The sequence below is a fragment of the Ochotona princeps genome, chromosome 10 (genome assembly GCF_030435755.1).
Source record: "Ochotona princeps isolate mOchPri1 chromosome 10, mOchPri1.hap1, whole genome shotgun sequence".
In the NCBI taxonomy this organism is placed as follows: domain Eukaryota; kingdom Metazoa; phylum Chordata; class Mammalia; order Lagomorpha; family Ochotonidae; genus Ochotona; species Ochotona princeps.
In genome coordinates, this window is record NC_080841.1 from 48,437,540 (window position 1) to 48,461,085 (window position 23,546).

At 40.0% G+C, this 23,546-nt stretch overlaps 1 protein-coding gene across 1 annotated transcript; it reads right to left on the minus strand.

The window, feature by feature from the left end:
• Positions 1 to 1,374: 1,374 nt before the first annotated feature.
• FH (fumarate hydratase) lies at positions 1,375 to 23,245 on the minus strand. The gene is made up of 10 exons (XM_004578508.3): positions 23,063 to 23,245; positions 17,933 to 18,067; positions 15,198 to 15,308; positions 13,249 to 13,425; positions 12,504 to 12,686; positions 10,301 to 10,466; positions 9,128 to 9,331; positions 7,578 to 7,705; positions 4,796 to 4,949; positions 1,375 to 1,726 (listed from the first exon to the last, which is right to left on the minus strand). Exons 1-10 carry the CDS (start codon positions 23,186 to 23,188, stop codon positions 1,584 to 1,586), a joined length of 1,527 nt encoding a protein of 508 aa, XP_004578565.2. The 5' UTR covers positions 23,189 to 23,245; the 3' UTR covers positions 1,375 to 1,583.
• Between the last annotated feature and the right edge of the window lie 301 nt (positions 23,246 to 23,546).

The following is a 23,546-nucleotide window of genomic DNA, read 5'->3' on the forward strand; positions in this document are numbered from 1 at the left end:
TAAAATGAATAAATCTTTAACAATAAATAAATAAATAAATAAAAATCTACACAATAGAGCCAAGACAGTTTAGCTCAGGGAAATTCTTCTCAAAATCAAACGCCCATTCCAACTGTACATATTGGGTTGTTTCTATTTATGTAAGTAATTTTGCTTTTGATTTAGTCAACCTGTTCTTAATCTCGCTAGAAATGCATATTCAAAATCTCCTGAGCTTGCTGTTAATGAATTCCTTCTGAGAAATCTTGTCACTGGTACACAGACACATGTTAGGTAGGACTTGTCTTTGGGACTTCCTGTGTTTTTTCTTTTTATTATCACTTCTCTTAGTCTAAGCTATGCCAAATAACTCTTGACCCAGTCTTTCTAGTCTGCGATAATAGAAATAAGGTCAGAAGATTTGTGTCTATAGGTTATCATTAGCAGAGGCAACAGATCCCTGTTTTCTTGAAACGATGGTATTTCCTGCTATAATTACATAATACATGCATTACATAGATACCTCCCCACACTAGGTGGCCTTGGTAAACCCCTGCTCACAAATTATAGGAAAATAAAAGATGATGAAGATCATGATTTAGGAATGAGATAACAAGTACAAAAATTTATCTTTAAACACTATCAACAACAACAACAAAAACCTAAGGTGATAGCATTGTGATTTAACAAGTTAGGGAATCTGGCTTTTTAAATTTGACAACCTACAAGGCCAACAACCCATGTGAACACCAGCTGAAAGTTCCAGATGCTCCACTTCCAATCCAGCTGTCTGCTACTAGCCTGGTGGGAAAGCAGTGGAAAATGGTCCAAGTGCTTGGGCCCCCAGACCCACCTGGGAGACCTGGAAAAAGTTCCTGGCTCCTAGTTTCAGGCTGCACCAGCCCTTGATGTTGCAGCTATATGGGAATGAGCAAACAGTTCGAGACCTCTTTATTTCTCTATAACTCTGCCTTTCAAATAAACAAACCCTGTAGATTTTACCTATGGGCGACATTGAATCTGTGCTCCTTGCATTGATATTACATTAAAATGAGAATTGATGAGAAAAAAGTCATTCCATAGGAAAAATAAATTCAAACATTTACTAGAGATAAAGGAGAATCTACAAATAATATGTACTGATTATATTTTCTAAAGCTATGTTTCATATCATGCCATTTTGTGAAGATACTGTCTTCTAAATAGGACATTTTATCCTTATCTTAAAAAGTATATGGAATATCATCACTCGCTCTCAACTGCTTCTCAAATAAACAAATAAATCTCCAAAAATATACATGGTTCCTTCAGAAAACTTAAATGATAAACACATTATGCACAAAAATCAGCTCTTGCTACAATATAAATCAATCAACATAAAAGAAAATTATCTGCTTAATTTATACATCACCTTTTATTTCACACTTATTTTAACTTATTTGGCATCTAGCACATCTTGAAGTTTTACACACTGATGAAATTGCTCTACCAGAGATACCGAAGTCCAACCATAATTTCCTTTCAAATCTGTGTTGAAGAAATATAGGGAGTCTGGTTTTCTAAATTTGACATAATGTGTTTATTTTTATTTACATTTATTTAAATTACTTTGGGCCCAGCATGTCCTTAGGTTTCACCCACTCCTCAAACTGCTCTGCTGTGAGATAGCCAAGTTCAATAGCAGTTTCCTTCAAGGTTGATCCATTTTTGTGTGCTGTCTTAGCAATCTTTGCTGCCTTGTCATACCCTGAAGAAAACAGGAAAAAAAAGCAGGAATTAGTAATAATACTATTTTCTAAAACAAAGGTCATCATTACTGCTAATGTTGATGGTACGTGTCTCTTAAGTGACATTTAACAGTGACTATCTCAATAGCTGTCACTTCTTTCAAAGAGTAAAATCTTTGCTTTTCTTAACAAATACAGACTTGAAAATATTCCCTTAGTTTCTGCAACACAATCACTTGCAAGTTGAAACTTCCCACTAACATATATATTTTTTTAAAGATTTATTATTTATTTTATTTCAGCCAGATATACACAGAGGAGGAGAGACAGAGAGGAAGATCTTCCGTCCGATGATTCACTCCCCAAGTGAGCCACAACGGGCTGATGCGTGACGATCCGATGCCGGGAACCTGGAACCTCTTCCGGGTCTCCCACACGGGTGCAGGGTCCCAATGCATTGGGCCGTCCTCGACTGCTTTCCCAGGCCACAAGCAGAGAGGTGGATGGGAAGTGGAGCTGCCGGGATTAGAACCGGCGCCCATATGGGATCCCGGGGCTTTCAAGGCGAGGACTTTAGCCGCTAGGCCACGCTGCCAGGCCCTAACATACATATTTTTATAGGACAAAATACAGAAAAGATAGCACTGAAGCACAAAAATACATACTTGGGTGTTTTTAAAAAAAAACACTCTTGACCAGAAATAATTTTATGTTTCCACAGAGTTAGCTGGATTAAAATTCCACTCCTGCAGAAAATACAGTAGTGTATGACTGGCTACTGAGGTGAGTGACTCTGAGAGGGAAGGGTGGGTGAGTGTGGTGAGTCTTCCAGGAGAGCAGAGGAGGGAGGCCCTTTCAAGGTGGCTTCCAGCCCCTCCCTTTCACTCTCCACTACAGTCTCCCCTCCCCACCACTTCCACAAAATCCAAGGATATGGATAGAGTGTATATATAAGCATAAATGTATATATAAACTCCTGCTCAAAAGATCTATATTGGTAAGCTGTTTATAGTTATTTGTCTGCAAGCTATTTTAACTTACATTTTTTTTTAAGTAAGAAGACAAAGCAGGAATGAAAATGAAGCCAATGACGGAGGAAAACACCTTAAAACAAACTGGGTCAGAGGCACATGAACAAAGGGAAGGAATCTGAGACAATCTGATCATTAACAGAACAAGATGTTGTGTGTCATATGAATTAACAACCAACCCTAAAAGAAACTGGGAGTACAGTTGATCTTGTTACTTAACTGAATTTGTCAATGCTGAATAGGACATGTAGTGATCAGAACAGCTTTACGAAAGAATTCTCTTGTTACACTGCTGAGGTCAACACATTTTGTAATTTTCTGTCAATAAGGACTTGACCATCTAACCATTAACACTCATCTTCAATTCTCAGTTTCTAAAAGTCACTGTTAACAATCGCCCACTGAGGACATAAAGAATCCACAGTGTAGACAGTCATAAGGTGCATGCTCAGTCGACCACAAAGTTGGCTGCACCAAGGATACTCATCACATCTATGCGTGGCCTCTGAGAACTGTTTTTCCTTATAGGAAATCAGTTCCGTGAAAGGGTTAGTGATCAGTCTGCTGTTGGAGCTAGCACTGACTTCAAGGTTTTGGTAAGACATTTTGAGGTAAAAGTCTGATTGCACAATTGTCACACACATTTGGGTTCCCCTTTTATATATCTGTAGTTGGAGGCTAACAAACAACAATTTTAAATGGACTAAAACATCATGACTGCAGCAGTTATTTGAGCAGTTAAGATGCTGCATGGGATGTTCACATCCATATCACAGGGCCTAGGTTTGAGTCCTGCCTCTACTCTCAATTCCAACTTTCTCCTCTCGGAGGCAGAAGGTCTTGGGGAAACCCAGCAGATGGGAGCTTTCTCTATTTCTCAAATACATAAAGCCTATGCACACATAAAGCATATGTACACATATATATATATACATCTATCTAACACTACCAATCTCAATACTATGCCAAAGAACAATATGCTGGGCTCAGAACTACTAAAAGAGGCAAATGAGCTCTAACTTAAACAAAAACTGAAATCAAAAGTCGATATGGGGCCCGGCGGCGTGGCCTAGCGGCTAAAGTCCTCGCCTTGAACACCCCAGGAACCCATATGGGCGCCAGTTCTGATCCTGGCAGCTCCACTTCCCATCCAGCTCTCTGCTTGTGGCCTGGGAAAGCAGTCGAGGACGGCCCAATGCAATGGGACCCTGCACCCACATGGGAGACCTGGAAGAGGTTCCTGGTTCCAGGCATCGGATCGGCACGCATCAGCCCGTTGTGGTTCACTTGGGGAGTGAATCATCGGACGGAAGAGCTTCCTCTCTGTCTCTCCTCCTCTCTGTATATCTGACTTTGTAATAAACTGAATAAATCTTTAAAAAAAAAAGTCGATATGAATTCAAGAATATAAACATTTGTCCCAAAAGTCCAGCAGTAATGGATGTCTCAAAATCTACAAGTCAGAACTATCTAATGAGGATTGCTATCGTCAGTATACAATTCAATACATTTGATTCTTAATAATAAAAGATTTCCAATTCTAGAAAAGGCTTGCAATATACAAGCATTGTTTGAGACCAAATATTTGCATTTTCTTCTTTTTGCCGTATAAGCAGTGAATATGCAACTTTTTCTTCTCATTTTAATTGGCAAATTTGCATATCTGTGTTGAATAAAACAACAAAATCAAAGTCCTATGGGGGCTAGAGAAGGTAGGAAATAAATTCATTCCATGTTGCTAACATTAGCAATTGAGGGCCCTATATATAACCTTAACACTCTCCAAGTAGCTAAAAACATTTAACATCTGAATTCCATTAAAATTAAAACAAATCTGACCCAGTACTTTTGGATATTCATTAAAAAACAACAAATGGAACATCATAGAACCAGCTTTGGAAAGAGCCAGACATACATTTTCAAATACTTGAAGATATTTTATAGAAATAAATCCAAAAAGAAATTTGCTGTAAAAAAAAACATTAATCTAATACTCTTTGAAATGTTCAGCTTTTTAATCTTTATTCAAAATAACATTATTATTCCTTGAACGCTTACCTATATGAGGATTGAGTGCTGTCACCAACATTAGGGATTCACTCATTAGCTTGTTGATCCTTTCTGTGTTGGCCTGGATCCCTACCACACAGTTTTCTGTGAAGGAAACTGAAGCGTCCCCCAGCAGTCTGGCTGAGTGTAGCACATTTTTAATCTTTGCAAGGAGAAGAAAAAGGAAACATTAAGTCTAATATTTTTTAATCAAACAACATGTATTCTTTGCTGGTTCACAGCAAATATACAATTCAATAAACATACATGTTCAAAAACCAGAAGGCACGAAGTCCAACAAACAAATGTGAAACTGACACTGGAGGATAAAAAAATCTAAGATGAAGACTCACATAGAACCAACTAAAATACAAGTGTTTTAGTATTTAAAACAAAGAAAGTGTTAGAGACCATAGGAAAAAATCACTTCCCGCTGTAGGAACTGGTGAAGCACAGCTTGGCTGCATTGACTTGAAAGGTCAGAGATGGAAAAGCTGCTTGCGTGCATGGGGAAGAGCAGAGCTGCAGGAGCTCTGTGGGGCAGCACAACACTCAGAGGGATCAGTGAAACACTGAGCTATTCATGCTGCATACAGCAAGGATTCTGCATTCACACCAAGGCAACTTCTCACACGGTGCTGAAAGTACCAATCACATCAACTAATTTGCTTTAGTATTTGTATCTTTTGGTAACACATCCAATACATGGTAAGATACATTCACATCCTATCATCTTTCCTAACACCTTTTGAACTCGAGCCCTAGGGTCTGAAATTTATGTCTCTAAGACATAAAACTTTAAGGTTTGAAACTAATGACTTTATTATAAAGTACATGTTATCTTGATCTGTTTTCTTAAAAGACGAGAAAGAAACAGAAAAAAATGATTCCTAAGGTTGCCTTGTACATGTGGTGTGCCAGACAGCTGGTGCTGCTTGAAACAGCTGGCAGCAAAGCTCACAGGTTTAAATTCTGTTTCAGGACAATTACTTCATTCAACACTGGGACAGATTTTCCCCAAGAGAAATAAAGAGAAAAACTTGTGTTGACTTTTCTAGTGCTAGTGTCCACTATAGTGCCAGATCCAGAGCAGCAGGAAGTATCTTATGAATGTACTGAGTGCACATTTTTGTCAAGTTAAAAAGATTTTATACTAGATACCAAGAGGAAACACATCTCTAATGCAATCTTAGCTCTAATACTTTACACAAATGAAGGACTAGAAATGATGACAGCTCCAATATCTGAGGCCAAAAAAACTGGATCAAAAATGAGATCTTTTTATTAAATGTTTGTAGAGATAAAGCAAAAACCCAGTTTTGGTAGATGCAAAATGTTTTCAAGCTGTGTGGAGGAGGTAAAACCAGTGAAGGCCTGAGAGGGGACAGTAAGAGAAAGAAAATGTTGAAGAAATCAAGAATATGAAGAATGCTTCAAGCAGACAGAGCACACCGGATGTTAAATTAGAATCATCGGGCATCTACTGAACTGAGGCAGTCATTCATTGCAATATAAACCAAGTGAACATGGGCTACTGTCTCTAGAAGACTGAATGTGAAGGAAGAAGAAAGCAACAGCATAAGAACAGTATTGATGGAAAGGCTTATTTTTTAATTAAACTGAGGAGATCTGAACATTTTTCTAGCCACCAATACCCCATATCCCCACTATAACAGACAAAACTCTACCCTTCTTACAGAATATTCTTTTAACCAAAAAAAAAAAAAAAAAAAAAAAAAAAAAAAATCTGGGCCCAGCACAATAGCATAGCAGTTAAAGTCCTCGCCTTGAACCTTGAACATGCCAGGATCCCATAGGGACACCAGTTCTAATCCCAGCAGTCCTGCTTCCCATGCAGCTCCCTGCTGTGGCCTGGGAAAGCAGTCAAGGACGGCCCAAAGCCTTGGGACCCTGTATTTGCATGGCAGACCTGGAAGAGCTCCTGACTTCAGATTGGCTCAGCTCCAGTTATTGGAGCTTGGGGAGTAAATTATCGCAAGGAAGATCTTCTTGTCTCTCCTCTTTTCTGTGTATCTGACTTTCCAATAAAAATAAACAAACCTGGGGCCCGGCAGCGTCGCCTAGCAGCTAAAGTCCTCACCTTGAACGCCCCAGGATCCCATATGGGCGCCGGTTCTAATCCCGGCAGCTCCACTTCCCATCCAGCTCCCTGCTTGTGGCCTGGGAAAGCAGTTGAGGACGGCCCAATGCATTGGGACACTGCACCCACGTAGGAGACCTGGAAGAGGTTCCAGGTTCCCGGCATCGGATCGGCGCAGTACCGGCCCATTGCGGCTTACTTGGGGAGTGAATCATTGAATGGAAGATCTTCCTCTCTGTCTCTCCTCCTCTCTGTATATCTGGCTGAAATAAAATGAATAAATCTTTAAAAATAAATAAATAAATAAATAAACCTTTAAAAAAAAAGCTATAAGATAATTTGAACTAAAAACAATCACCTAGTTCCTAAAACCTAGGGTTACCATTTTAACACTTGAATTCCAATGGTACCTAGGTCATCCAGCTATCTAAAGTGGAATACCCAAGAACATTTTTTTTTTAAGATTTATTTTATTTTTATTACAAAGTCAGATATACTGAGAGGAGGAGAGATAGAGAGGAAGTGGAGCTGCCGGGATTAGAACCAGCAGCCATATGGGATCAAGGCGAGGACCTTAGCCACTAGGCCACGCTGCTGAGCCCTACCCAAGAACATTTATACAAGACAAAAACCAAGTTAAGTAGCCTTCAATTGAAAAAAGAAAAAAAAAAAAGTTAAACTAAAGCTTACCATCATTGGCTTGAAAACATTCAACTCAAAATGTCCATTGCTGCCTCCAACAGTAACAGCAACATGATTTCCCATAACCTGGGCTGCAACCATCGTCATTGCTTCACACTGAGTAGGGTTCACCTTGCCTTCAAGAAATCAAATCATATATGCACATGGTGTCAGCTACCAGTTAAAAATTAACTTTATTCAAATAATTAGGAAAAGGAAGAAATCTAATTTTATTAAGCAAGATAATAAAGCAAGGCCCAGCTCTCAGTTCTGATTTAGTAAAACCATCCAACCAAAAAACAGGGATGCATAGCTACAAAGTATGACTCATTCCATGTCCGATGAGTAGCCACTCTTTACATTAAATGCAATCCTCCACCTTTATACCTTTCTTTTATTCTATTAGCTTTTATGGCATCAGACACTGAATGTACATGGTAAACTACAAAAGAAGTGGGCTCTGCCCTTGCAGAACTTGCAGGCCAGACAGGGAGACCAGGCAATTCCAGTAGGTTAGGGGTAATGCCTAGAAGAGCAAGTTTGTACGGCAGCACTTATAAAAGCGATTTCAGCAGCCCTTGGAAGCATCTCCTTATGCTGTAAGTCTGCTACCCATTCATTACATGAGTCTCTAGAACTCTACCACTGTGGTAACCCCTAACACAATCTCACTTTGAACCAAACATCCCAGATTCCTCTGATCAACATAAGGTAACATACTGGAAAGATTCCTTTATCTGCACGAATCTCCATTTCTCCTGTTTAGACAATCACTTTTGGTTTATAATCAACTAAACCTTTATGTCATATCTCAATGCAAAGTACTTTGAAACCAGCTCCTCTCATTCTAAATATTCACAGATTTAAAACAATGTAGTCAGGCCCTTCTTTCTCATTATTAAAGATTACCTTGTCAGGTTTAGTCTGGTGTACTTTGGTCAACACTGGCCTTTATGAATCCTTCCTGTCACCTAACATATTGCCAGCCCAGCTTTGCTATCAGCTAATATGACAGGCCTTCCCCAGTTAAGTGGAAAACTCAAAGGCCTCCAGACTGAAACCAACTCATTAGTCACTCCTTAAATGTCACTATTCACCTAACTACTTTCATCTACTAGCACCGCCCACACTTCTCTATGATGTCAGCGAGTATCCCATGAATCCACGAAATGATTTATGAAACCCAGACACCCAGTGTCTGTTTCATTCCCCTTATCTAGCAGGCCCATAATTCAATGCAAACAGAGAAATAAGAAGAGTTTGATATGACTCATTTTTGTTCAATCCATGCTCATCATTTTAATAGCCTGTTCTCGGGTTTGGAATGTAAAAGAGTAGCATTACACATTTTCTAACGTGGGAATCAAAACACATGCTGCTAACTCAGATTCTTTCTTCCTCTCTTGTTAGGTGATGCGCCCCTAAGTCCTCATCAGAGAGCCTTCTGAAACAAATGTCCTCATCCAGTTTGGGGATTGCATTAAACCAAGAGGAGCATGATCTGTGGCCTGGGACTTAATCAAAGTTCTAGCTCCAGCACATAAAAGCAATGTAATTACCTGGCATGATACTGCTTCCTGGCTCATTTTCGGGTAAGATCAATTCTCCCAGGCCTGATCGAGGACCAGAACCCAGAAAACGAATATCATTTGCTATCTTCATCAGACTGCAAGCAGTAGTGTTCATGGCTCCGCTGAGCTCAACGAGAGCGTCATGAGCAGCCAGAGCTTCAAATTTATTTGGAGCAGTGACAAAAGGTAAGCCTGAAGAAAAGAAAAAAACAACCTGTGTGGATGAAAGGGCACAACAAAACATTTTTCTATAAATTAAGTCAAACAGTCCCAAGAAATGAAAAGCAAGAGCAAATCAATGATTTTACTTTCAAAAAACAAAATGCTTACTTTAAGACTCAACCTTAAGAAGTCTTTAAAGAGTACAAAGGATATGGCACTAACACATTTCAAAAGGCTGAGATGTCAAATAAAATAAATATGCTGGGGGAAAAAAAAACGAAACATCATCTCACAATAAACACTTGTGTATGATGCCTGACTACTACTGAGAAAAGATGAAACATGCTTGGAATTCACTCTGCTTTATTTCAACTTCCCTTCCTCACATGTTCTCTCTCTCTCTCTCTCATAATTCTTGGTCCACTTTACTCAATTCCACTCTTACCTGTAGTCAAGAACCCAGAGGAGCCCTTGATAATAAAATAAGTCAGATGACCTCAATCTCTGCCGTGGTCACAGTTTTAAAACGTAAATGTTTCAAAACAGTTTTTTTTCTATTAAATTTTTATTAAAACACAAATCAGCTGGTAAGCTATAATCTGTAGTATATTATTATCTCTGCCCTCATCCTGTGGTAACATCTGCATTCTAGGAGTTTTCTAGACATGACATCTTGACTCTAATAACAGCTATCATTATCCAAAGTACAGCACTCTAATAAATGAAAGGAAGGGTTCAAAAAGGTCAATAATTCAAACAAATTCAAACCACAGCATAACATAGGAGCAAAAAGAAACTAAGCCTCTGTCAATGACATACGTGCCACTTAAACAACTTTCTAAAGAGTTGCTTCTGTTTATTTTGAAAGATCTACTTTGTAAAGTTGAGGGAAAACAACTGAATAATACCAGAGAGTATGCTGTATGAAAGCCATACAACTTCTGAAAAAAAAAAAATGTTTGACAGGAAACAAGAATTCAAGGCAAAAACATCACTAACCTGTGAGGGCAGCTACTTTCGCAGCGACTTTTTCTGCAAAGCCAATTCTGGTATTTAAGCCAGTCCCAACAGCGGTGCCTCCAGCTGCAAGCTCATAGATTCTTGGCATTGCAGCTTTTATTCTCACCATTGCATATTTCACTTGTTGAACATAACCACTGAATTCCTGGAAAAAGAATAAATTTAAGATGACAATAAGTTTCCTCATTGCTTACTAACTGTACTAAAGGGAACTTGCAAAAATGTGTTTCAGAATACTAAATTACAAGCTACTCAAGTAGTATTTATATGATTTCAGTTCACATGAACAGCATCGGGAAGGATGAGAATACAAACCTTTGATGCCTCTAATAACATGCTGCTTGGTCTAATCCCTTGTTTTAACAGAAAACAAAGAAAACTTTAGAAAAAAAAAACCTTCACTACATTAAATCAGTGGTTTATTTGCAATCTCCTAAACAAAATGTTTTGTTACTTTTTGGTGTGCTCAGACAGCTTTGAAGAAAAACTACGGAAGCTTCTCCCAATAAAAATGAAAACACAGAAGTATTCTCCATATAATTTTGGTTTAAAAACCTGACAGGAAACATGCGGATATTCTTAAGGAATTACAGAAGGTAAGCAACGCACTGACTAGAACACAGGTGGACAGAGGAGTAAGATTACAGCTCTAACTACCTGCACTTTAATTTTGCTAACAACACCACACAGACCTTACTATGCTTCAAATATACCAGAGGTCTTACTAATAATTAAGAAGAAACCAAAGGCAGAAACTTGGACACAGCTGGGCGAGTCAAGACATAGGACTACACTAATTCTAGTTTTCCTGATTGAAAACACAGAAAAGCCATGAACACTTTTGATTTGTATTAAGGATTTCATTCTATTCTAAACAAAACATTTCAAAAGATGTAATAATAGACCTGACTCATTGGACATACAAGCACACATACAAACACACATAATCCTCACACCTGGATTAATTTATGGACATATTTTAATTGGGGAAAAAATACAGAAACTAAAGACAAGTTCAATAAAAGAAAAGCATAATTGCTTCAGATAAAATCAAACAGCAAAGTGTGATTTTCTGCTAAAATAGGAAAAATGCTGATTTATATAGAAGACTGAGGAATCAGAGTCCGAATGAACTTGGGCCAAGTGGGTACTAACTACATGCTAGGAAGGGTTCTAAGGGTTCTACAGTCAGTTAACTTATTAGAAAAGAGTTACTGCTTTCCTCTTTTCTTAGCACCAGCCCCTGCTCATTTTACAGCTCAGAATACTAAGCTAATAAAAGCTAAACAGTTTTCCTTAGGTTCCATAGCTTATACAAGCAAAGCTAAAATTTCAATCTAAGAGGTCTGACTATAAGCCTGGCTCATTCTTCTACTCAATGTATACTAATAAAAACTGCTGATTGTAAATACAGAATGATCTGTCATTGAATTTAAGAGACATAGACTTGGTCTTCTAAACCAGTAGAATTTTTTTTTATTATTTATTTTATTAGAAACTGAGATATACAGAGAGGAGAGACAGAGAGGAAGATCTTCCGTTCAATGATTCACTCCCCAAGTGAGCGTAATGGCCAGTGCTGTGCCGATTCAGAGCCAGGAGCCAGAAGCTTCCTCCAGGTCTCCCACATGGGTGCAGCGTCCCAAGGCTTTGAGCCGTCCTCAACTGTTTTCCCAGGCCACAAGCAGGGAGCTGGATGGGAAGTGGAGCTGCCAGGATTAGAACCAGCACCCATATGAGATCCTGGCGCATTCAAGGTAAGGACTTCAGCCACTAGGCCACAGCGCCGGGCACTAAACCAGTACAACTTTTAAAAGATTCATTTATTTGAAAGGCAGAGTAACACAGAAAATACAGAGACAGACAGACAGACAGAGCCAGAAACCTTTCATCCACTGATTCCCTCCTCAAGAGGCTGCAGGGGCCAAATCTGAGCCAGGCTAAAGGCAAGAGCCAAAATTCCAGCCTTGCCTTCCACTTGGGTGGCAGAAGCCAAAGTACTTGGCTTCCTGGGTGCATTCGTAGGAAGCTGGATGGGAAGCAGAGCAGTTGGGACTCAAACCAACACTCAAGTATGGCATAATGGCACTACTCTGCAACCTCAGTCATACTCAGTACGTGGACCATCCGACCAATTCCTAGACTGAATAAAATAAGATGAAATACAATAAAAATCCCATACCTGCCCAAGTGTAAGTGGAACAGCATCCTGAGTGTGAGTACGCCCAATTTTGATGATCTGAGCAAATTCTTTGGATTTTGCTTCGAGAGCATCATGCAGCTTTTGAAGTCCGGGTAAGAGCACTTCATGAACTTCGACAGCAGCAGCAATGTGCATTGCTGTGGGGAAAGTATCATTTGAACTCTGTGGGAAATGTTTCCAAAAATAAATAAAATGTTGAATCAAAAGCAATGGAAAACAAATTTTAATAGAATGTATTCCATAAAAAATTCACTGAATGACTATTCAAAATTCAGCACATATGAATCAAATTCACATGTTCAAAACAGCAAACAAGAATTAATCTGATTTCCTATAAAGATTACTCTGAATTATCATCATGCATGTTTATGCATCATGATATATATCATACCTACCTGTTAATAAATGTAAAACAGGAAATGTAGTTAGCTACTATCTCTGAAAATAGCGGTGACAATTATGTTACGATACACAGTATTTTGTCAACACTTCTTTGTGAAATGTAAGTTTTAACAAAAACCAACCATAAACAAATATTAAATACAAATGATCTCAACATGATCTTTATAAAATTTGATATAAAGCCAAGATTTTTAAAATGAAAATAAACGTAATAATTCTGCTCTGCTAAAGAAAACAAGATTGTCAACATGCTTGTTTTATAAGAAAAATCTTCAATATACTTTTAAGTTTCTGACAAGGAGAGAGGAGAACATATACTGACCTGGCTTTTATTCACATGATCATTGGGATGCACAGGTTTTTTGCTGCCAAGCTCACCTCCCAACATTTCAATCGCTCTATTGCTAATGACTTCATTCACATTCATATTTGTCTGGGTTCCTGATCCAGTCTGCCATATTACGAGAGGAAAATGATCATTTAATTTACCTTCAGCTACCTGCAGGGAAAACAAAAAGAAAATATTCAAAATTCATTTATGCAATTTTTGTCCACCATAATTAACTAAACTCTAGCACAGATTTGTAAAATTCTCATTTATGCCATTTTCATCCACCATAACCAGGTAAACTCTAGTGCAGCACTATTTTTAAAATTCTTGTTTTCATATGCTAAATCACTTCTCCTAGTGCCAGAATTTAAAAGCAGCTTTCCCACAGCTCTAAGCCCTGCAGTATCATATATCCTAACCACTGACACTTTAAAAAGTACAATATTATCTATTAGAAATGGTGTGACAACTCACTGGTTTCAAATAAAAAGGGAATCCAAGCCATCTCCCTTATTTTTCTCCAGCTGCTTCCTTTATTAGAGGGCCATTTGTTCAAGCCTGGCCAGAGTGCTGTCCCTAGGCACACTTATTGTTGATGCTCAGTAGGAATATCCAACAGATGTTACCACCAATCAGCATGAAAATGAACCAGCAACTTGAAAACATGAGATTACTAATTGCTACTAAATCACACAGATGTCCAGTGAGTAGCAACTGCCGAATGTAAAAACAAGCACTACCCAGGTTTATCCCTATTTTTGTTGTACTTTTAATACTCTCAGCTTATGTGTTAGTTTTTGGATTTTTAGCTTTCTGAAAGAAAAGATGATTAACTTCATCTCCTAGAATGATTTCAGCTTATAAAACACAGAAAGCACTTGAGCAGTCTATTATCCTGGACAGGTGAACAACTGGTTCATCTTAAAATAAAACTTTCTCTCTGGTTGTATAAAAGAGTAGGTGAGCACCACAGAAAACTTTTAGAAGTAAGAAAAGTATGATCATTTCTAAAGCTTTATCACTCTGAAATGACTGTTGGTGTAGTGTTATTCCCTGTGTGCGTACACGTAACTAGACCATACGTATGGGTCCTACAATGTGAATTCAGCAACCACGGACCAAACACATCACATCCAAATCAATACTGTATAACAATTACTTACATAGCATTTCCATTGCACTAGGTATAAGTAATCTAGAGATGATTTAAAGTATATGGGAAGGCTTGTATAGGTTATATGGAAATACTATGCCATTTTAAATAAGGGACTGCAGCATTTGTTAATTGTTTTATAAATATATATGAAATATATTTTCTGTTCTTTCTAAATAAAATTAAGGTCATAAGATACACATTTTTGCCCAAATTCTATCCCTGTTTCTCATAGGTTAGGCTTTTTCCTATTCCAATCTTTAAAAACCTTAATTTCTCATGATTTATAATACAAACAACATAACTTAAATAAACACTTTTCACGGTTAGATATCTAACTGATTATCATCATAAATAGTAATATAACAAACAACACTACATAGAATTGTAAAACTTTTTATCTCAGACTGCCTTATTAATACAATATTATTTGTAGGTTAGTGAAATTACAATCCTGATTTGCTTAATCAAAGAATCAACTAATTTCAATGGGAAATTCTTCATATATAAAAGGAAACAAATATTAAGTTCAATTTACCTTTTCAAAAAAAGTTCTTAGAACTGCATACATGAATAAAATCAAGAAGCTTAAAACAGAAGATGTAAAATCATCCAGAAATTTTTTCACAATATTTTAAGTACCATATGAATATTCCCAACAATAATGCTGCCACACCACCATGACATTCGAGAACTCACAGAGCCCCTCTCATCCTTTCATGGCTACTGCCATCCGGCTGACGACACAGTCTGAAGGTATGAAGTGTACGCACTTATCACCCCCTACCTCATTTGCTGCCTTCATTATTGCATCAGCAATCTTTGGATCAAGTCCATAATCCTGGTTTACTTCAGCAGCTGCTCGCTTTAAGATGCCAAAAGCTTTAATAACTGGAATCTACAATTAATCAGAAAAATATTCCAATTTTGCAACTTGAGTTAAGCATAAAGGTTCATTATTTTATGCAAATGAAAAGGGTATTTAAATCAACAACTCAAATCTACATAACCCTAAAATATTTAGGATGCAAAGAATGAATGCAAACAACTATACAAAGAACGAAGAATCACAATTATCACATCAAACTGTTTTTATGTATGTAATAATTGTGTATATCTTATTCATACATACATATGCTCATAGATAGAATGCTTAAAATAATTTCATATGCTCTATAGGGGAGGGGGAAGTCCCAGTCCTTATAGAATTGTACCATAAAATTTTTTTTAAAAATTTCATATGCTACATCAAAAAATGCAATTTGTTCATTTCACCAAGAGTCATTATTTTATCTCATAACATCCCATGCTGTTATAGGTCTTTTGCTTTTTAAATTGTTGGTGTTTTGTTCTCTTTGAAAGAAGGGAGTGGTGTTTGCTTTCATGTAGCACCTAAGATACCACCTGAGACACATCCCTTTCTAGGTAGGTCTCTGTTTCAAGGCCTGCTTCTGCTTCTAATCCCACTTTCCACTGATCTGTACCTTGGGAAGGCAGCAGGTAATGGCTCCAGCACTTCAGTTCCTTTATCCACACAGGGCGCTCAGAGTGACTTCCAGGTCTCTGGCTCTGGCCCAGCCATTTTGGCTGTGGTGAACATTTGGGGGAATGAAAATAGTGGATGGAAGATCTTTGACTCTTTCTCTGCCTCTCTGCCTTAAAAATTTTTTTAAAGGAAAGAAATAATTTTTAAAAAGATATATTTGAAAGGCAGAATACATAGTGAAAGAGAGGAAGAGAATCTGTCCACTGGCTCATTCCCCAAATGGCTGCAATGGCCAGTACCGGGCCAGGCTGAAGTCAAGAGCAAACATCTTCATCCAAGTCTAGATGTGGGTGGCAGGGGTTCAACTACTTCGGCCATATTCCGATGACTTTTCAGGCACATCAGCAGACAGCTAAGTCAGAATTGGAGATTCCAGGACTCTAACCAGCAACTATATGGAATGCTGGTATTTAGGTAGCAGCTTAACTTGCCATGCTACAATGCCGGCCACAAATGAAAAATTTTAAAAGACATTGTCTATTAGTCTGAAATAATCGGTTACTGAATGGGATCACTTTACCCCAAAGTCAAAAATATATGATTTTTAAAAAGATTTATTTTATTTTTATTGGAAAGTCAAATATACAGAGAGGAGGAGAGACAGAGAGGAAGATCTTCCGTCCAATGATTCACTACCCAAGTGGCTGCAATGGCCGGAGCTGCGCCAATCTGAAGTCAGGAGCTTCTTATGGGTCTCCCATGTGGGTACAAGACCCCAAGGCTTTAGGCCATCCTTGACTGCTTTCCCAGGCCACAGGCAGGGAGCTTGATTGGAAGCGGGGCTGCTGGGACATGAGTTGGCACCCATGTGGGATCTTGGCATGTGCAAGGTGAGAACTTAACTCACTATACTATTGGGTCGAGCCCAAAATATATATATATTTTAGTTAGTGACGTCTTGACATTCAATAAATCAAAAAGAATTTTTATAAACCCAGGGTTCTCTCTCTCTTTTTAAAGATTTATTCATTTTTATTGGAAAGGCAGATATACAGAAAGAAGGAGATAAGAGAGAAAAATCTCCCATCTGCTGGTTCATTTCCAAAGTGGATGCAAGGGCTGGAGCTAAGCCAATCCAAAGCCAGAAGCAAGGAGCTTCTTCTGGGTCTCCCACACGGGTGCAGGGTCCCTAGGCTTTGGGCCATCTCTATTGCTTTCCCAGGCCACAAGCAGGGAGCTGGATGGGAAGTGGAGCTGCCAGAATATAAACTGGTGACCATATAGGATCCCAGCGCACGCAAGGCGAGGATTTAGCCACTGGGCTATCGTGCCAGGCACAGGGTTCTCCAAATACTTTTCAATATACATAACTATATTCTCAAACCCTGTTAGCCTGCAGATCTTTTAATGTACCCCAAATCACCTCACTAAACTTTAACAGGACACACAAAATAATTTTTGTTGAGATCTTAGTGAAATTTACTTAGTGGATTTCATCAATTCCTTTCACACTTTAACATCTCTGAAATCAAGATGCAGCCTTCTACCAGTAACATGTTACAACTTTAACTGGCAGTCTTTTTGTTTCTTATTAATAGAAGTTGCACACTGACACAACTTCTAACTGATGGTACATTGGGTTTACTGAAATGTCGCAGGAAGTTTACCTAAACTATTCATGTAGCACTGAACAAATACATACTACCTATGATATGCTAGACAAGTGAAGAATAATACTTCAATGTACTTTTGTATTGTATACTTTAATGGAAAATGAAACCAGGCTAAAAAGAACAATATTAAATTTTACCAAGTAAAAATCCAAAATATTCAAAACAATGGTTCAAAAGAACAGCATACTAACACTTCAGGAAGTTCAAGCATTTTAAGGAGGGACAGTATATTATCATTCCTGAAGCCAGTTCCCTTAACAAGTCTATATTTTAACACTATAATATTGATCTACAGAATAAAGTAACTCATTTGAATGTAACCCATTCTCCAAAATAAGAGATCATTTGCACAAAAGCACTTACTGGCATGCGTTCTGTCACACCTCCAATCTTGAAGTTCATTGTAGATCTCACTGTCTGGGCACCATAGTATTTGTCATTTGGGACTTTGAGTTCCCCAAAGGTATCATATTCCGTCCTGAAGGAATTCTGGCTTGCCTAAGGACAAGGATGTGACACTGTTAAAACAAGAAAACAAGTACCAAAGGCAATAGCATCTTAACAGCTGTAAAAGGAGAAAAGGAGAGAACTACTAAACCAAAAAATCCCATTTTGATTTGCATTCTACTCCCTGTCTTCTTTCCTGGAAAAAAAAACCTGCCAAATTAATCTACTGATAAAGTTAACTTTATTAAAGATTGTAGAATACAAACACTGTACAGATGATAAATACGAAGAAAGTCGCTCAAATATACACAGTAATATTCACCATTTTGGGGGCATACCTTGTAAATGAAACCCTTGAGCCCTCTCCTATCTGGCAAAATAAAGGAGTTGAAAATGTACAGTTCTAGATTGTCCTCTAAGGAAATTTGGCCTCACTGTACACAGCCTTGCTCCTACTCCGTAAACCCAAAGTGGGTGGGATTTTACATCTCCAGTGTGCACATGAACATGTTGCAACACAACCTTTGTTAACACACTTGCATGTTAAACTGTATCTTGGCCCAATAACATGTGCAAGGACAGCAAGAATATGAGGTTTTGGCTTCTCCTCAGCTGATTAGGTGACATCACCTGGAGGCCAGCTCCAAAGAAAGGAGGCTGGTTTCATCAGGGACTTGTGAAATCAGGTTTGAGTTCTTTAATTCACACCATCATGTCTTACGTGCTAAATCATTAAATGCTCATCATAAAATAGTAACAACTTTGTTTTCCACATAAAGAGTGCTTTAAACTACAAATACATTCAAAATTACTTGGAAAGACAAGTCAGTCTTAGTTATGTTCTTTAGTATAAACCTTATGAACAATCAGATTCCACATCAAGAGTTCTAGAATGTCAGTCCTGGTAGAAATCATAATCCCAACAAATAGTTCCAAATACACACTTCTTGTTTAAAACACAAGTTCACACAGATATGTAAACTGCTTCAGAGAGTATGAAAACTCTTTAACTCTTCGATGATCTGAAGTATATTACTTTACAAGAGGGAAAGAGATCCAGAAGGGAATAATAGGACATGATATGCCATTTAAGAAGCCCTTTATTAAGAAAATTACAGGGGCAGCTCATACTGGCACTGGTTCAAGTCCCAGCGGCTCCACTTCTGATCCAGCCCCCTAATAATGGCCTGGGAGAGCAGCGGGAGATGCCCAAGTGTTTGGCTCTCAGCCTCCCTCAGGAGAGACCTAGATGAAGCTCCTGGATTCAGCTTGGCTCAGCCCAGGCCACTGCAGTCATTTGGGAGTAAACCACTCATAAATAAATCTTTAAAATTAAAAAAAAAAATTAGAAAGATGGGGGTAATTTGTATTCTATCAGAAACTAAAAACTAGAGGAAAATTGAGAGAAGGCAATATCTACGCGGACTTCACAACTACTAGACAAGCATACACACAAAGGTACTTCAACATGCTGGTGGAAAATGGAATCAAGGTCTATTTTGGATCACAACTGTTTGGAAATCCACAGCATTTTCAGAGTAAGCATTTTCTATGAACCGTCTGAAGGCCCTTCAGGTGCATGCATGTGAATGATGAGGGATGAACCCGTCAGGCAAGTGCCAAATTCCCTCAAAGGTCCTTTATAATGACCTACAGAAGAAAACAAGAATTATTTCATGACTCAATGTGAACCCAAAATTCTTTAGATAATATATCATGGGGGAGGGAAAGAATAATATATCATGTACTGTTATTTCATAACTTTATTCTGTTTAAAAGCAAAAACAACATTCACTCCCCACACTGATTTCACAATCCACTAATGAGCCCATCTCAGTCTGAAAAACACTTGTGTGGTTTTTGAAATCCTCTGCAATGCCAAGCGCATTACCTTTTATATATACATACAAATGCATATACAAATGTTACCCTATATAGCATTCCATATAACCATAACAAAGTACAGTCAATATATGTATACTTTTCATAGAAAGCTAATCTTTTAGGAAGTACCCTTTCATTTCCCATAACTCAGAGAGCTGAATGTCAAGGTGGTTATCACTTCAGGGATTGATACCACAATCCACAGGGCAGCACAGCAGTGTGAGCTCCCAAGGGTTAACAGCCACTAGTAACGCCAGGAACCTCAGGAACTGATCAAGTACACAATTTTCATGCCCCAGCAGGGAGGTGAGCCAGGAAATCGAGGCCCCACTCAGGTCAGACAATCCTACATAAGTACTGGGTAAACATTTAACTAAACCATGGTGTTTCCTAAAGAAAAAAGTAAAATGCACTTTAGAGTCTCACTCTAAAGTGGTTCACGAGTTATTTCAGTATTCATGAACATCAAAATATTTCTCATGAACTCAGCTACTTTAAGAGGTAAGAACTCAACATCTGATTTCACTGTTTGGAATTTTCAGTTTCCTCCCCAAAAAAAAGTCTCTTTGTCACTAATATAGGGTGACCACCATGCCCCCAAACAAAAAGGCTTACAATATAAATGGTTTATTGTTACTACATTGCAATGTAAAATAAATATATTTTTCCTGATTTTAGGCTATCCTGAAAATCATCAGGAAAAAAATAAGTGACTTTTAAAAATGCAGGGCTTGGGCCTGGTGCAGTAGCCTAGCAGCTAAAGTCCTTGCCTTGCATGCACCAGGATCACATATGGGCACTGATTCTAATTCCCGCAGCCCCACTTCCCATCCAGCTCCCTGCCTGTGGCCTGGGAAAGCAGTCGAGGACAGCCCAAAGCTTGGGACCCTGCACCCAAGTGGGAGCCTGGAAGAAGCTCTGGACTCCAGACTTTGGCTCAGCTCAGCTCCGCCCTGCTGCAACCTCTTAGGGAGTGACTCAGGAGTGGGCGGAGGCAAGATCTTCCTTTCTCTCAACTCCTTTCTATATATCTGATTTTCCAAAAATAAAAAATAAAATTTTAAAAATGCAGGGCTTCCCTATTCACCAAGTAGCCAAAAGCAAGGCAAAGCTGGTCTCTGTTAAATAGTGAGTCCTGCTCTGCAGCATTTGTTAAAAAGTAACAAAAGTATGTGATAACCTGTAACTGTGTGATTTGCACACCTAAGAACTTGTCTGAACTGCCCCAGTAGTCTATAAATTCCGTGCCTATCCAAGTGTCTTATTTATGGGATCTGATAAAACAGCACATATTCCTACTGAATCAAATTTTGTTATTTTAAAAGTAAGAGGTAAACAAAGCCGTCAAGAAGTACGCGGATTTCTCCACACTAGCAACAGAAAGAAATTCCACCTTAAGAGCGAGACAGTACTTTTATTTTTAATTTGCCCTGCAAACTCAAAAGTTTATCTTCTGTTCACCTTAACAAAACACAAAGTAAGTTAAAAATGCTGGGGGCCATCCCTGTACCATCACTGTGGCCTCATCTTCATTTTCGACAAACATCACATATGGGCAAGCCAGATGGGGATTCTGGCTGTTCTGCTGCCCAGTCTCCTGAGGACGGCCCAAACACTCGGGACCCTGCCACCCCGTGGGACCCTGCCACCCCGTGGGACCCCACAATGGAGTTCCTGGTATCCAGCTCTGGCCTGCACCAGCCCCAGCTGTTGCAGCCATTTGGGGAGTGAACCAATGCAGGAAAGCATATTCTCTCTTTCTCTTTCACTCACTTCCCCTTTCAAAATAAATTAATAAATCACTGAATATTTCCAAGTGTATTTCAAATATTTCTTTAAAGGCTCTAAATGTATTAAAATTCTTACCACAGGGAATTCCAGGAACACAGAGCACCCAGATTTTGTAGTTTCAGGCATAGAGATGCCATCAAACCATCTTTTGCTGAAAGCCTCCGTGAGCGCCGACTACGAAGATGTGACACTTTACATGGGAAACTGAGGCGCACAGAAGCTGCCCAAGGTCTCCGTTTTGCCAAGAGTAGGATTTGAAATCTCATGGCGGCCACATGATGGCTCACTGGCTAAACCTTCCCATGGCAGGAGAGCCAGGATCTCACATGGGCGCAGGTTCTAAACCCAGCTGCTCCACTTCCCTTCCAGCTCCCTGTCTGTGGTCTGGGAAGGTAGTGTAAGACGGCCCACAGCGTTGGGATCCTGCACCCTCGTAGGAGACCCTAGGAAGCTCTTGGGCTCCAGGCTTCCGCATCAGCTCGGCCTCAGCCATTGCAGTCACTGCGGCCATTTGGGGAGTGAACCAGGGGGCAGAACGTCTTTGTCTCTCCTTCTCTCTGTAAATCTGCCTTTCCAATAAAAACAAATAAATATTTACAGAGAGAGCGCTCATGGCACAAAACAATCAACAGTACAGAATTGCAATTCTTCCTAACCTTTCAAAAGTGCAGCAACACACTGCCCGTATGTACTGGAAGCTTTTTAAAGCCTTAATAACCGAGAGTGACACTCTGCGAGGCAAAAGGCCTTCTGTCTTAACTTGAACGTGGGCCTTCCAACGTTTTGGCTGCGCTTCCAAATTGCAGTACTGATTCAGTACATCTCAAACAGGTCAGAATAACACGCTCGTGGTTAGTTTCGGGGTTTTACAAAAGTTAGGGGGAAGCTGTATTCACTCTAAGGATAAGATAGACCCCTGTCTCTAAAATCTAAGAACTTTCACTGGACGGGAGGAGGGTCTGAAAGCAGCCCGCGGCATGCAGCAGGTGCACACAGTCAGGTCCTGTTAAGGGGCAGGCACACAGCCTGCCCGAGCCCTCAGCCTGCTCGCGGCACGCCCGGAGCACTCGGGGTTCCGGCAGTGAGCGCGGTGCAGGCGGGATGTCCGCCAAGCGCCCTGGCCACGGCCCGGCCGAGCAGGGCCCGGGGAAGGGCCGGCAGGAGGAGACGCGGGCCCGGCGGGACCCACAGCGAACCAAGCGGGCCCGGCGACCGAGGCCCACGCCGGAGCTCCCCTGAGGAGCCTCGCGGCCAGCCACGCCGGCCGAGGACACCCGGCCCCGCCGAGGACACCCGGGCCTCCCGCTGTACGCAGCGGGCAGGGCTGAAGGTCACCGCCGGGAGCCTGGGGAACACGGGGCCTGCGCTCACCATTCGGGCGGCGTGCGAGAGCCGGGTCGGGAAGACGGCCGAGCCGCTCACGCCGGGAGCCGAGGCGCAGGTAGGAGCTCGCCCCGGGCAGCCGGAGCGCGCGAGGACCCAGAACGTTCGGTACATGGCGAAGCCGAGAGCGCGGGTAGACCTTCCGAGCGCCTGCAGCCACGCCTCCGTGCCGTCTGTCAGGGTCCGCCCCGCCCCCTGCGCCTCCGCTCTCACCCAATCAACAGCCTCCATTGGAGCCAGCGGGGCGGGACCAAGCGCGAACGGCCAGTAAACACTGAGGGGGCACTTTTTTTTTTTTTGGCTGTAGTGCGAGAGTTTGAAGCCCTCAGATTCATGGGAAAATAGTGAGAAGGGGATTGTGGGAAATCGGGTTCGGGTAATTGGTCCACCCAGTGCTTTGCTGCTGGTGGAAGGCGGGAATATAAATAGGTACCAGAGTTTTGTCAGTGAAGTATCTTAAAAGAAAGTATTA

Bases quoted from the DNA above. Each gene is read 5' to 3' on its own strand.
- FH (XM_004578508.3), bottom strand. From the start codon at position 23,188: ATGTACCGAACGTTCTGGGTCCTCGCGCGCTCCGGCTGCCCGGGGCGA. The intron at 18,068-23,062 runs GTGAGCGCAGGC...CCTTGTCCTTAG, and splicing joins TCTCGCACGCCGCCCGAATG to GCAAGCCAGAATTCCTTCAG. The intron at 9,332-10,300 runs GTTAGTGATGTT...TCTTTTCTTCAG, and splicing joins GAAAGTAGCTGCCCTCACAG to GCTTACCTTTTGTCACTGCT.